At 46.8% G+C, this 15,383-nt stretch overlaps 1 protein-coding gene across 1 annotated transcript in view; it reads right to left on the bottom strand.

Moving 5' to 3' along the window:
- The window catches only part of myo1f (myosin IF), a 180,548-nt gene that overhangs the window by 57,150 nt on the left and 108,015 nt on the right, over positions 1–15,383 (bottom strand). Inside the window, exons 12-15 of the mRNA XM_038777186.1 lie at positions 9,520–9,606; positions 7,014–7,100; positions 5,455–5,622; positions 318–403 (exon numbers count right to left, since the gene is read on the bottom strand). Of these exons, the coding sequence (XP_038633114.1) occupies positions 318–403; positions 5,455–5,622; positions 7,014–7,100; positions 9,520–9,606 (428 nt within the window). The remainder of the gene's footprint in view (positions 1–317; positions 404–5,454; positions 5,623–7,013; positions 7,101–9,519; positions 9,607–15,383) is intronic.

Here is a 15,383-nt window from a genome sequence, read left to right on the forward strand (position 1 = left end):
TAAGTGCTAACACATTTAAAAGTAGAAATCCAAATATCTCTATCTAACCAGTAATATGTGGAATGCATGAAAAAAGGTGGAAAGTGTTCATGTACCTCTATGTTCAACTGTACAGTCTCTTTTATAGTGGACAGACCGATTATATTTTTACATTGTCATACATTTACCTGTTTTAGTCTCAGAGCACTGCTACACAAGGTGTTGATATATTATGAGGGAAACTAAATCTCTAATTTGCAGGCTACTGAGTTTTCATAAATTGATCGAAATTAGGACCATATTTATCATTTATATGAGATAAAAAGTCAATAACCTACTATTCACTGGTTTGCATTAGCTCTATCAAATCGGTGAAGAGGACATCTCTGTTGCGCTCACAAAATCCGTTTACATCATAGGATACCTGCAGTGAAATATTGCAAACAAAACTCAAATGTAGAGGTGTTATATAAAATTCCCCTTTGGTCTACTGTCCATTGTTTCTTACTCTGAACTTCAGGCTTCATGAGGTGCAATTCTCCATCATTGTCAAAAAAGGGATTCCGCTTCACCTCTACTTTGAAGAGGAAGAATTGCATAATGAGGAGGGTCAACTCACATCAGATATATCTTCCACCCAGGTCTCTACATTTGCAGACTCGAGTCAGAGTTTCCAATAGACAATGGAGATAATATTAAGCCCCAAAAAACAGATGGGATGTACAAATGTTAAAAGTTTCAAACACAGCACCAAGTCACCTTGAACCGAGCCACTTCCATTTTTAAAGGAGGTGGTATGAGGGGTGGGTGCCCGGTGCCCAATCTGCTTCAGGAGGTCGGAAGGCCTGGATCCTTAAGTGACTTTACAGCACTGCTTGTAAGGCCTGGAAGGACAGGCGTTATTCCAGCTTTCCTGGCCATAGCTCCTGCCCTCTCTGTCACCTCTCCTTAAATGACACCAGTAAATATTAGGCCTGTAATACCCTTGGGATATGGTATAGGCTTTTCCCACCTGCTTTCACTAGGCCAACTCTACTAAAATCACAGCATTGTTAAATCCACCAGAACAATCAATGTCTGCTCTACAGGTTACTCCCCGGATGCATTCGGAATCATATGCAATATAAGTTATGTGGCTGTCCATCAATTTTGAAACCAGTGTACACATTTATTGTTCACATGAGCTATACAATTCGTCGCCTGTCCGAATGACAAAAGAGACACAGGGACACAGAATCAAAAGGAAACGTGTACACGAATGCAAATAAAGCACAGTTCCTGGCAAAAGCGAGATACAAAGGCCTGAACAGGGTGAAAAAAATGACAGTAACAGGATATGTAAAGAAACTTGTAGGAAAATCAACTCAAAAAACATTAACAATTATATTAGAAAGAGAGTGGTTAAGATTAATATGGATCCCTTAAAAACTGGTAATGGGACTATCACAAATGAAAATAAGGAAAATGGCAGACATGTTGAATGCCAACTTTGCTATTTACTACCATTTACCATAGAGGATCGCATGCCAGGCAACCCAAGCAAACTAACATTGAACCAGGGGTTCAGAGAAGTACCAAAATTAACAGAAGCAAATTTACAATTATGAAGGAAATAACGGCATGAAAGAGTGTCAAATTCCGAGGTCCGGATGGTTTTCATCCGAAAGTTTTAAAGGAAGAACAGAACATTTCAGATGCTTTACTATGATCGACGCAAGTTCTCTTGATTTTGCAACTATTTCTTTAGATTTGGAAATTGCACATGTGACTCCATTATTTAAGAAACGTGAGAGAGGGCAACTATGGAATTACACACCAGTTAATCTAACTAGAGTCAATAATTAGGATTGAAGTGACTGAACACTTTGAAAATTTTCAGAGACAGCCAGCATGGAATAGTAAATTATCCCGAAGAACCTGATTGAAGCTATTGAACAGGTGACTAAAGCAGTGGATAGGGGAATGTCTATTGATGTTATTTAAATTGACTTCTGGAAGGCATTGAATAAAGTCCCTCAGAGGAGCCTGGTCTAAATTTGAAGCTCTTGGAATTGAGGTAAATTATTGATCCTGTTAGATTGTCTCTGCTTTTCAGCCTGAGGGCAGGATTTTTGGGATGGTGGGGTTTCTGCCTTGCCACCTGAAGAGATGATGCAGAACCTACACCCAACATTTCCAACAGCCCCCACCCCGGCCATTTAATACTCTGGAACTTCCACCCTCACTTGCGGGAATCCCACCTCGGAGGGCAACCGGCTAATCAGATTGGCTGGTAGTTCTGTGAGCCTAGTGGCAGCAGTGGCCAGAACTAGGACTTCAAGGAGTCCCCAGATTGTAAGTACCAAAGTCCAGGGCCATGTAAGTGCGGGAAGTGCCAAGGCAGGGAAGGGAGGTTGAAAAAAGGTGGGGATTAGAGTGAAATGGAGTGCGGGTTATGATGGAGAATCTAGGTGGGAAGGGAGAACCCACGTGAGGGGGGGGGGGGGGCTCCTAATATAAAAGGGAGCCTTTGAGGGTGGTTCACACCTAATTCCGAGCAAGGTGACATGTGTGGTAGCCCCCTACCCCTGAACATCCATTAACCTCGAAATTGAGGCTGAGCAAGAAGCAGCCATTGGCCACTTAAGGGCCTCAACTTAGTCCAAGGTGGCATAGGCCTCACCCACCTCATTTAAAATTACCAGCAGGTTGATGGTGGACAGGGGGGGTAGTGGGAAGGCCACCTGGCGAACTTTATGGGCCCCAACCTGCCCAGAGAGTAGGGCTAATTGGCAGATACCAAAGTGGGAGGATATGCCAATGGTGTTTCACACCGATCTGTGTTGAGGCCTCATTATCTAGCAACAGTTTAATAATAATAATAATAATAATCTTTTATTGTCACAAGTATGAAGTTACTGTGAAAAGCTCCAAGTCGCCACATTCTGGCGCCGTTCGGGTAAACTGGTACGGGAATTGAACCCGCGCTGCTGGCCTTGTTCTGCATTACCAATCAGCTATCTAACCGACTGAGCTAAATCAGCCCAGTTTAGATGAAAGGATAGAGAATCCCGTCCATTGGCTCTGAAAGGAGACTTAATGGAATAATATCTGGGCTCTAAGGGTTTAATTATGAGGAGGGATTACATAGACTAGGATTTTATCCCCTCGAAGTTAGAAGACTAAGGGATGATTTGAATGAAGCTGTCAAGGCATTAAGGGGAGCTGATTGCGGAGATGAAGAAAAAGCATTTTCACTTGCTTCTGGAATTGAAGATTTGGGGACATGGCCCAAAAATGAGAGGCAACCTTCAAGAAAGAAATTTGGAAGCACCTCTGCACAGAAACTGTATAAGGCACTAGTGAGACCACAACTGGAGTATTGTGTGCAGTTCCAAGAACAAAGAAAAGTACAGCACAGGAACAGGCCCCTCGACCCTTCAAGCCTTTGCTGACATATAATAATAATCAGAAGAAGAAAAACGAGAAGTACACACAGGAGCAGGTCCTTCGTCCCTCCAATCCTGTGCTGACATATTACAAGAAGGATGTAATTGCTTTGGAGAAAGTGCAGAGAATATTTACTACATTTCCAGGGCTGGAGAATTGTAGCAACGAGGAGAGATTGGAGAGGTTGGGATTGTTTTCTTTGGAACAGAGAAGGTTGAGGGGTGACATGATTGAGGTGTACAAAATTGTGAGGGGTAGAGATAGAGTAGACAGGAGGAACCTGTTTCCCTTGGCAGAGTTCAAAAACCAGGCGTCATAGATTCAAGCTAAGTGCAGGAAGATTAGAGGGGACATGAGAAAAAAAAACATTTTTCGCAGAGAGTGGTGGTTGTCTGGAATTCGCTGCCTGAGTTTGTGGTGGAGGCAGAGACCCTAAACTCTTTTAAAAAGTACCTGGATCTACACATTAAGTGTTGTAAGCTGCAGGGCTATGGACCGTATGCAGGGAGATGGCATTAGAAAGGGCACCTGGGTGTTTTTGCGTCAGCACAGGCAAGGTGGGCTGTATGGCCCCTTTCTGTGCTATATTTTTCTAAATTAAAAATGGTGGTCGAAGTTTGGAAATCTCTTCCACAAATTGCTGGGCCCATTGTAAATTTTACATTTGCGATCAGTGGATTTTCTGTTCACCAGAAGTATTACGAGATATGGGACATTGGTAGGTATGTGGCGTTAGATCACAGATCAGCCAGGAGCTCAATGAATAGCGTGGTAGCTTGAGGGCTAAATGAGCCACTCCTATTCCTATCAAGCAGTTGAAAGTTCCATGTTTCTTGTTCTTTGCAATGATATTGCTTTTAGATATTTTGTTCTCCAGCCTTTCCCACATAAAACATTTCATTAAAACTCTTGGCTGATGTTACTTGCTTTCTTGTTTATTAGCACTGTTGAATTGATTCTGATCTACGAGCACACAGCTTGATCCACCTCACCCTTTCTGGTGCAGGATCTGAAGCTCCGCCTGCTAGCTGGTACTGACTTGAGGGTCAAGGAACAAGACTTCTGCTGCCGGGTTAATGATAGCTAAAGATCCTGAACCCAAAGTTACTGATATGGTGCATTACTCATTGAGTCAAAGCCAATTTGTTTTTCTTTTGCCAAAGCTTTGTTCACCAATTTGTATTGCTTTATTTCATCAAATTTTCACCCGCACATCCCTTTTGGCTACCATATCTATGACCCCTTTTGCCTAAGCTTCTCATGTAATGCTTTCCCTTTTCACCTTACTCCCAATTTTTGAAGGCGGTTCCACAGACACCAAGAACCTTCTGCTACCACAGTGAAGTGGGCATTCTTCATTTGGGAGCATTTGTGGGCAATGTCATGAAGGAGGCAACATAACACTGATCATAGTCTTTCTCAGTTTCCACATATTCCTTTCTGAGTGTGGAATTAGGGACGCCATTAGGGCCTGACTGACTGAGAGGGTTAATTTAGCAGAGACCAGGGGTGGGATTCTCTAGCCTCCCCGTTGTGTGTTTCTGGGCGACAGCTTGCCGTCGGTCACCCCGCCGTTGTCAACAGGATATCCCATTAAATCCACCCCATGCCATGGCGGGCGTACATTGTCGGCGGGACTGGAAAATACCACGGGGTGAACAGCCAGAAGATCTTGGGGTCAAAGAGTCCTGATCAATATTTCTCAATGCGACGTCGCCCACTTTATTTGTCAGCGGAAGCATTAGATGAGCTGAATTTTGATTTTGTTTTAGGCCTTCTATTTATTTGTCTTGGGTTTCATTATATATATTTATCTTTATAGCTACTTTGTGATTTATTTTGTTCATATTTTACACACAGCTTCCTTTTGAAATTGGTGGAATAAACTGTCGATTGCTTTCCTCTGCTGTTATGAAGTGACAAATGCAGGTAAAGGAACTTGCAAGTGGATGCAACGGAAAGCCTAGACACCTATGCTGTTTGAACGTCTATACAGCAATGAGATTTGTATTGCAGCAATATTGAACTGTACAGGATGATACATACCTTTCCAGCGTAATGGTGTATTATAAACCCCTGGTTCCAGCTGTTAAAATGGTCATGACAACCTACTGCAGCTTGGAGTTTCTGTAACATAGTTGAATCTGCTCCTTCTCCTGTGGCATGCATAGTGGCACAGACATCATCCAGGACACTCATAATTCCAGGTGGATTCTGAGAACATGGACGCACAGTAACAGGCTCAGTTTATTTAACTATGCAACGTAAAGCTTTTAAATAATAGATATCAGGGAATGAATTACAAAATCGTGATGCAGTCCAAAATAAATGATGTAATCCAATGTTGATGCCACGTCAATCCAAAAATTGATCAATGGCCTTGTAATCCCTTAATGGTTTTGTTTGGAAAATGCACACTAGGAAATCTTTCATTGCAATCAAGTTACTTTTGTTCTTTCAAACACTTTATCAGGTAGCTGAGGCTCACATGTGCAGCATGATGCCTATTGAAAGGCAAACAGCAAACGACACTGCGATAGTTTTCATTCAGAAGCAATGGCCCCAAAATTCACAGGGCATTGAAACCACTGGTTATGCTGGAATAAGTTCTCGCCAGCAGAGGGCCTGCCAGAGAAGCCTGGATGAGTCAGGGAATGGGGCACTCCTTGTGTAACTTGCCTCCAGCTCACAAAAGACATATGGCTTTTTGAAGAGAAGGGAATTCAACTCATAAAAAGCATGTGGGAGAATCCCAGAAACAGCAAAGACCTAGCGATCTGTACTTTTAACAGGAAATAAAATTGGCGGCAAGTGTACTGTGGGGTGTTGAATATAGAACATACATACAGTGCAGAAAGAGGCCATTCGGCCCATCGAGTCTGCAACGATCCACTTAAGCCCTCACTTCAACCCTATCCCCTTAACCCAATAACCCCTCCTAACCTTTTTGGACACTAAGGGCAATTTATCCTGGCCAATTCACTTAACCAGCACGTCTTTGGACTGTGGGAGGAAACCGGAGTACGCGGAGGAAACCCACGCAGACACAGGGAGAACGTGCAGACTCCGCACAGGCAGTGACCCAGCAGGGAATCGAACCTGGGACCCTGGCACTGTGAAGCCACAATGCTAACCACTATGCTACCATGCTGCTCCTTTGTTGATATACAGTCATCCTATTTGCGCGATACCCAAAACAAATTTCTACCCAAAACAGTCTTACGGTTACTTTATCAGCAATATTCCCTATTCCATTAAACAAATGCACAAAATAGCCATCTTTAAGATAAGCAGATATGAAATGTGAAGTGACTTATAATCGATTTGGTTTATGAATTGCATTCTAATACTGTTGAATTATTAACAAGTTTATTAACAGAAAAGAATAACATTTCTATTTGCACAGTCGAGTCTAATCCTGTGAGAGCACAGTAATATTCCCGGGCATATTCGGAACACACATTACGGATAGTAAACGTTTGATAATGAGTCATTAGGCAGATATTCAATTCTGTAGTTTTGAAAGCATCTCAATTGCAAGATGTTCAATTAATGGCAGATGTTTTACTTAGTTTCTTGATAGAGACAATGGAAGAATCACTTACAACTTTGTTTTCTATCAGATCGCAGACTATTTTGTTATTGAAATATTCAATGGCGGTCCATTTTATGCCCTCTTGTACATACTCTTCCTGTTGAAGGGACGACAAATGTGAACTGTGCTAGTCATTTAAGCAGGCAACTGGTTCATTATAAAGTTGTATGACTCCTCTCCAGAACATCAACTTATTTTGCTTATCTTCAAAGTATTTAGTGAATATACTTGAATAAAATGTTACTGAGATCCCATGAACCTTACCATCTGATTGGGATGATTCCCTGAATCTTCAAAATTCGCAACTGGTATAATTTGTGCCACACCATTTGCAACATGCCACCGTGGCACACTAGTGCAAAATGGTCATCCTTATCCAAATCCTTGATTTACAACAGCAACTTGCATTCCTCGCACCTTTGATGTAGTAAAATGCTTCAACAGCATTTACTCTTCTTCAAAGGAAGCAAGTACCGAAATAGAGATGAAATCTTGGGTGCAATTCTTCGAAACAATTTCTAAGTGTGGTCTCCGGCAGGAAAAGCGGTCTGATTTCTGCTGCATGGGTCAGCGTGATTCAGATCGCAACCCACCCACACCATTTTTTTTCAGGTTGGAGAGATTTACGCTGCAAATGAGGTGAACATCGCAAATGAGGCGAAGCCCAGCTCCTCAGAGATTGAGGTGCCATTTTTAAAGGGTGTCCAATCTTAAGACAACTCTACAGAACCAACACCCACGCCATCGCCAGCAGACCACTCCCACCACAGCCCCAAATGCAGCCAACTGGCCCCACCCTCCCCGTGAATGGTACCCCAATATGGAGTCGCCAACCCTCCCTTGCACTTCAGGGCCCCTCCCCACCATTCAGGTCCAATCCCTTGGCAGTGCTAACCTAGCACTGTTGCCACTACCAGTGTGCCAGGGGGCAGTGCCAGGGCACGTTCTAGCCATGTCCCTGACCACCTGGGACTTCATTGGCCTCCGAGCCTCGATATGGCCATCATATCTGACTCGGATTTTGGAAACCAACAGTGATTCCTGCCAGTGCAACATGAAGCCAAGGGGCAGGGAAATTGAAGTGGCCGGTGAATTCGGCTTAAAACCGAATTAAAATCAAAATATGCTAATCTGCTCCACGCCCAGCAATAAGCTGGGGGGGGGGGGGGGGGGGGGGGGGAGGAATCTCAAAATGAGTTTTCACTGGTGCAATTATGGTCCCCTTGAGAGGGCCTCTGGGCCAGAGAATAACCGCCCTTTGTTAGTTCTTCATGGTTTAGCAATGGCAAAATAAATTAATGTCACAACCTATAAACTGCAGGTCAGACAGAAAGAATGTCCAGAAAAGAAATTGACCTAGAAATGGTCACCAAGCTTTTTGAAAACTATCTATACCAGAAAATATTCTCTGGTCTCTTGTAAGTTCAGCGTATCAGCCTCAATTTTCTGATAACAAAGCAGTGTACAAACTAACAGAAAAAGATTTAACATTTGCACTAAAAGCCTGATCTTTGCAAAGTTAGCTAATTATCAAAATGATGCAGAACTCAAACTGCAGACTTGGATGCGTGTAAGGATTTTTATTTATATATCTTGGGTCCGAAGCTGATGTCCTCACACCTCTTTTAAAATAAATTTACAGTACCCAATTCATTTCATTTTATCCAATTAAGGGGCAATTTAGCGTGGCCAATCCACCTACCCTGCAAATCTTTGGGTTGTGTGGGTGAAACCCATGCAAACACAGGGAGAATTTACAAACTCCACACGGATAGTGACTCAGAGCCGGACTCGAACCTGGGAACCGGGGGCAGCAATGCTAACCACTGTGCCAGTTAAAGTGGTACTGACTGGCGGACTGCTATTGTTTCTCTTTTAGGGGTATAAAGGTCTGGTACAGACAGCTATGTGGGACTGAGTACAGTACCACCCCCACAGTGATGTAAGAAGGCACATGACCCAGAGCGAGGGTCAGTCTAAAGTTGAACTGAGAACCATTGGTCTTTATCAGAAAAACCTAGGATAGGGCCAGTTCCATACCTGTACCCTTTAGTGTACATGGTTATGAGTTTTTTTTTGCAAAACACATATTTTAATTTAATTTTGCAACTTTTACAAATAACATACTGGAACAAAAATAAAAAGGACCTGTCAACAATGCAGAACAGGTACAGTACAGACAAGAATTATTGCAAATCTTGGAACAAGCAAGGCAGGATATGTTTAAAATCATTCACTTGGGGAACTAATGCCTCCAGTTTAAATACTGGATCAATGCAATAACGAGTCAATAATGGATTACAAATCAAGGGAGAAATGAGGATAAATGTAGATATGAAAGGATAAAAGTTCAGGGCATGTACCTTCATGTGTTGCGAGATCATGACAGACAATATCATGTGCCAGGCAACAATGAGTTGTTAATAAAGACTTGCTGTTAATACAGTTAAGTCTACAAAGCCTACTTCCTGGTGTCAGGAATGATTATTCAACTTTAAATGCTCTAATTTTCTTACCTGTTCAGCTTTGAGAGTTAACTCAATGAAAATCTGTTGAAGCTTCTCATTTACAAAATTAATGCAGAACTGTTCAAACCCATTTTTCTGTGAGGGGGAAGGAAAGTATAACACATCGTAAGAATGATATCATCGTGATTTTGATTCAAATGGAAACAACTTGTTACTACAATGAAACCACCTAGAAATGAAGGGTGGAATTTAATCCAGGTGATGGGGGTCTTGTCTGCTGGTTGGAGAGCTCCACTTCGCCTCCATTGGGGATGGCTCACCATATTAGAAGGCAATCAGGCACTTAAGTGGTCTTCCTTGGGATCAAGGACCATGGGAACGGAAATCCTGCTTCCCTAGAGCACCTCAGCACTGTCCGAACCAGCAGGGGAGCAGTGGCATTTGCTGGCAATGCACACACAAGAGGCCCAGGATCATCAAGGCACCCCAGGCCACAGGTGAGTCAGGGTGGGGATGGGGGTTGCTGGTCGGGGGAGGGGTGGTGGCAGAGCATTTGGAAGAAAGGTAAGGGAAGTGGCTTTCGACAGGGCCTTCCTCCTCCAAACCACACCCCTCCCTCCACCCCACCCTCCACACCCCATACTGGGCCCTTGAGTGCCTGACAATTAGAGACCCACTCCACTAAGTGCCCACAAGCAATCCCGACAGGCCTCCCACTTGATGGCTATGATAGTACAGGTATTGGGCAGCCTGGAGGTGTAGCAAGTCTCATGAAATAAAATGCGAAGATTGAAATCCAATTATGCGTACATGTTACCGTTCTGTTTGGCTGACGTCTTCAAGGATATTACTTCAAATTCAAAGGTGAGATCATAAATTTTTTAGTACGCAACAATTTATTTTCACAATTACACTTATAAGCGTAAATCTGATAATTGTTTTGCCTGTCCAAAGTACTTCCTGCACTGCAAATACATTCTGCCTTCATAATTGACAGCAGACACCATGAACATCTTATATTTCCTGCAGTAAGAAATTTTGTTTGTAATTGGAATGTACTGCCAGACCTCAGCTATGGAGAATAAAAGACACAGAGATGGGTTTATAACAATAGAAACTCTTTACAGGAATTGTCACTAAAGCATTTACATTAGAAGTAATTTTTTGGGAAAAACCTGGAGCTGTAACCATGGACCCAGATGCTGTTGTTGGGGCAAACTATCCTAAACTCAACAATGTGAGGCTGAGGTAATTTGAACTCTCAGGCCTCATCGGCAAATAGCCCATCAGTGGAACCGACAGTAAGCTGCTAATTAATGGGTGAGAGAGACATGTCACTCAGGCAACATGCTGAGCACCAGCATTCGGTAAGGCCTTACAAAAGAGCCTTGTGGTTCGGGGAGGAAAGTAGCCCAGGGTTGGAGAGGACTAAATTTTCCCTTTGGAGCCTAAACTTTCCTGCTAGATTGGCCAAGCAGGAAAGCAACATTGGGTGCGATTTAGTCATCGCGTTGCACCTGGCGCAGATCTAGGCACACCGGTTAAATTTTTTTTTTTTTAAAATTTAGATTACCCAATTATTTTTTCCAATTAAGGGGCAATTTAGCGTGGCCAATCCACCTACTCTGCACATTTTTGGGTTGTGGGGGCGAAACCCACGCAGACACGGGGAGAATGTGCAAACTCCACACGGACAGTGACCCAAAGCCGGGATCGAACCTGGGACCTCAGCGCCGTGAGGCGGTTGTGCTAACCACTAGGCCACCGTGCTGCCCTTGCAGACCTGTTAAATAGAAGGAAAGGCCAAAATCGAGATTTACGCCAGACGTGATTCATCTAACCGGCCCACACTCAATGGCGAATTCCAGATCACGCCCAAATATGGTGAGCATATCATCAATCCCAATTTGCATTAATTTCCATTAGCGAGATTGAAGTCAAATGCAACAGCCTCCCGGGAATGAACTGGCTCCCCAGTGAGAAATCATGCGGGCATCGTTTAGTATCCCTTTTTAACAACATGAAGCTGCTGCAATGGCTGCTGAGGAGAACTGGGGAGGTGAGTAGCCATTTCCATTTTCCAGCATGCTGCTCAAGGGCACTGGAGTTGCTGACCCAGTGCTCAGGAGGCCCCAGTGCTCAGGAAGTTGGGCTACCCCTCAGCGGGGTGGCCTTGGTCGGGGGGATTTTGATCTGTGAAGCCTTCAAGTCATCTTTAAGTATTGTGGATACCCATAACAGGGGCAACCACAGCTGCCAATCTGTCCGACTGCATATTTCCAGGAAGAGCCCGGGCCTTGGTTTTATGTTGAAGGTCACTTTAACTCCCTGGACTATGAGCAGCCTCTCGCTTCACAGTTAATGAGGAAATGGCCTTGTTAGTTGTGGGATTTCACAGCTCTCATGTGGATTTTCGTGGGTGCACGTGCCATGTCGCAGACGATGATTATTGCATTGTATTTCAATCAAACTTTGAAGTCTGAACAGTTTGCCAGAACTCTTGAAGCTTCAGCACCATCGAGGCAGCAGCCAACAGTCAAACACTGAAGAGCTGGGCTTCAGCACTAGGGATATCCTCATGGCCATAGGGTAAGTGTGTCGATTAGGGGAGGGCACCTGAGCACGTTCTCCCTAATGTCCCCAACAGGAGCCTGGGGTCGAGGGCCTCCTGCTGTGGCCTGGGGTGAGTGTGCAGAGTGAGATTTTCCAGCACAACTGGCTCGGTGGATGGCACACTGAGAGAGGGCGGGACACGTAATGATGGGGGCGGCTCAGGGGGATTTGAGGGCCCTGGGGAGCAAACCCTAACTGATTGTCGGTTTCGCTCCTTGTCCAATTTCTTACAGATAGACAAAATATGGCTGGTTATGTTGGTCCCACAGAGACTGCCCTCGTAGTGCTGGTGGCAACCCAGGTGGCCACATCCTGAGAAGGTGGCAGCAGCATTGATGCAGGCTGCACGCGGCACCCCATGTGTAGGGGGCCGGCAAACACCCTGAAGACCGGGCTGGCCATCAAGCTGAGACGGAACCCAGAGGCAGGCATCGTTGGTTTGTCGGCGAGATAATGGACAGCATGTGCCGCAGAAGACTCTGGGCTGGATTGTCCGACCCCCCGCCGGGCTGGAGAATCGCCGGGGGGGGGGGGGGGGCAGCGTGAATCCCGCCCCCGCTGGGTGCTGAATTCTCTGGGAATCGCGCCGGTTGGCAGCCGCCCCCCTCCCGGCGATTCTGCGGCCCGCGATGGGCCAAGTGGGCGCCTGTTTTAGGCCGGTCCCGCTGGCGTAAATTAGACCAGGTACTTACCGGCTCCCGCGCATGCGCCAACTCGCGCTGGCCGGCAGAGGCCCTTCGGCGCCAGTTGGCGTGGCGCCAAGCCCTTTGATGCCGGCTAGTGCGGCGCCAGCCCCGACGGCGCCGGCCTAACCCCTGAAGGTGCAGAGATTCCACATCCTCCGGGCGGCCCGACGCCGGAGTGGTTCACGCCTCTCATCGGCGCCAGGACCACCCGCCCTGCCGGGTAGGGGAGAATCCCACCCGATGTCTCTACAAATAGACAGAGCGACATCTGTGCCATGTCCTCACAGACTGGGCACCCCATGGAGGAGGCGGAGGACACGCCCTCCCAGTGGTCATGAAGGTCACCGCAGTACTGAACCTTTATGGGCTCGAGTGAGGACTTTTACGGCATTTTCCAAGCTACAGCCCAAAAGTCCATCTGTGAGGTTATGGATGCCCTGTATGCCCAGGCATCGGATTGATCAACTTTGAGCTGGACCAGGCCCACCAAGATGCCCAGTTGCAGGATTCTCCGCCAATGTCAGAATGCCCCATGTCCAGGGGGTAATTGATGACATGTTTCTCACTTTGCGTGCACCCAGGCATCCCCGGTATGCCGACAGCCTCCAGATCAGGCAGGTGTGTGCACGCTTCTTAGGGAGCGTGTATGACAGCTACATCCTGGGACACTCGGCGATCCCCAGTATCTTTGAGAAGCAGTCCAGGTTGTTGGGTTGACTCTTGGGAGATAAGGACTACCCGCTGAGGTCCTGGTTGATGACGCCAGTGCGGAGGCTGGAGATCGAGGCAGAGACCCGAGATAACGAAGCTCATGGTGCACCGCAGTACACCCACCAGACGGTCTCCGGCTTTGTGGTGGTTTGCTGTGACCTCCAGAGCCTGACACAGCAACGGGGCAACTTGCTGGAGAAGGAGGAGGGTCACGCAGCCCCTTGTGGGAAGAAGAGTTGGATGGAGGAGGAGTTGGACCAGGATGGGCTGGAAGACGAGCCTGGGTAGGAGCCGCAGGAGGTGCCGGGGGATGGAGGATAGGCGGCGGTAAGGGTCCGGCATGCCCGGTGGACCAGAGAGGCCCTCACCCTCACCAGATTCTCACAGGACAAGGATTTGTCCGTCAACTCACCCCCTCCCCCATTTCTTCTTCCCCCTCACTCCCAATCCCTCCTTCCCCCAATCCCTCCAGTCCTCCAATCCCTCATTCCCACAATCTCCCCTTTCCCATTACTCCTTCCCACGCATTTCCCTCCCCCCCTCCATTCCCCGACCCTCCCACACCCAGCTCCCACACCCTCACCTGCTCCACCTTCCAAGGGCCTGTGTAACAGCACCCCAGGGTGATGGGCCTACATTGGTAGTGTCAGCTGGTCAAAGTACAAGGCAGGAGAATGATGATAACCTGCTGTGAGGTTAGATCTGGTGCTCCTCAGTTTATACCAAAGTCTGACTCCTGTCTCTCTGCTGATACCCATCCTCTGAACGGGCCTGCATTGGAGGTGTTTGATTTGGGACCACTGTGCCCTTGGGAGCAGGGGCAGCCAACGGCAACATGGGATGGAGCTGCAGGCAGGCCCACGGTGAAGATTAACATGATAGAGGTTTCACATGTATCAGTTGTAACATGTTTCATTAATGAACATTTGACATTTCCATTAGCCGTAGCTACAGATAGTGCCCCTTCCCCCAACCTCTTACCTCTTCAGAGCCCACTCCGTGATCCTCCCTCTTCTTGACCTTCCATGGTCTACCGCTACGTCTAGGTGAGTCCCCAGGATGCACATCAGATGTGATGTGGAGGCAGCCTACTGCTTCCCGCACCCAGAGGTCTTTGGTAGATGTCCTCTGGAAGGCCTGGAGCCAGTGAGGGGGAGGGGGGGGGGGGGGGGGGGGGGGTAAACGATGACTTACCGGTGTCACTGGCATTGCTGTGCCACCCTGTTCTTCCTGTTGCTCTTGAGATGTGCCAGTGTCTGGAGGGGGCAGATTTGGAAGAACTGAAAACCGGCGGCGTCTCCTTGGTGACAGGCCCCGGGTTGGCCTCTGGTGCTCCCTCCTGCCTGATAATGTCTGTAGGGCCTGGGGGGTCTCCATAGGACTGAGGGGCAGCTGGAGTGAGCTCCAGAGGCCTCTGCGGTACCTGGCTCTGCCTGGGAGATCCCCATTGTCTGCACCATGGTGTCGACACCCTCAGTGATGTACCTAAGTGACAGAGCCATACTCTTCAGTGCCTTGCCAATGTCCACCTGCATCTGGGACACGTTCCTCATCGACTGGGATGAGGGACATGATGGTGAAGCCCTCAGCCATGGTCATCACAGACTGAGCCATGCATTGGGCAACACCACTCAAGATGCTGATGTTATGCTCCAGGATCTCCACTGCGGTTGTCACCCTAGCAGTGTTGGCCTCGGTGCCACTCATTGTCTGCGCCCATAGCCTTTTGGACTCCTCCAATCGGCTATGCAATCTCTGGAATGTCACTGACATTCCCCTCATGAATCTGACGGTTGTGTCCTATCATTTGCATAAGCTCTGGGATAATGTTGTCCAGAGGTTTGGCATTTGGCTGTGACTCAGCTGAGTCTTCGGATCAGTCCAGGCCTGCTGGCTCCCTAA

The sequence above is a fragment of the Scyliorhinus canicula genome, chromosome 18, assembly GCF_902713615.1.
Source record: "Scyliorhinus canicula chromosome 18, sScyCan1.1, whole genome shotgun sequence".
In the NCBI taxonomy this organism is placed as follows: domain Eukaryota; kingdom Metazoa; phylum Chordata; class Chondrichthyes; order Carcharhiniformes; family Scyliorhinidae; genus Scyliorhinus; species Scyliorhinus canicula.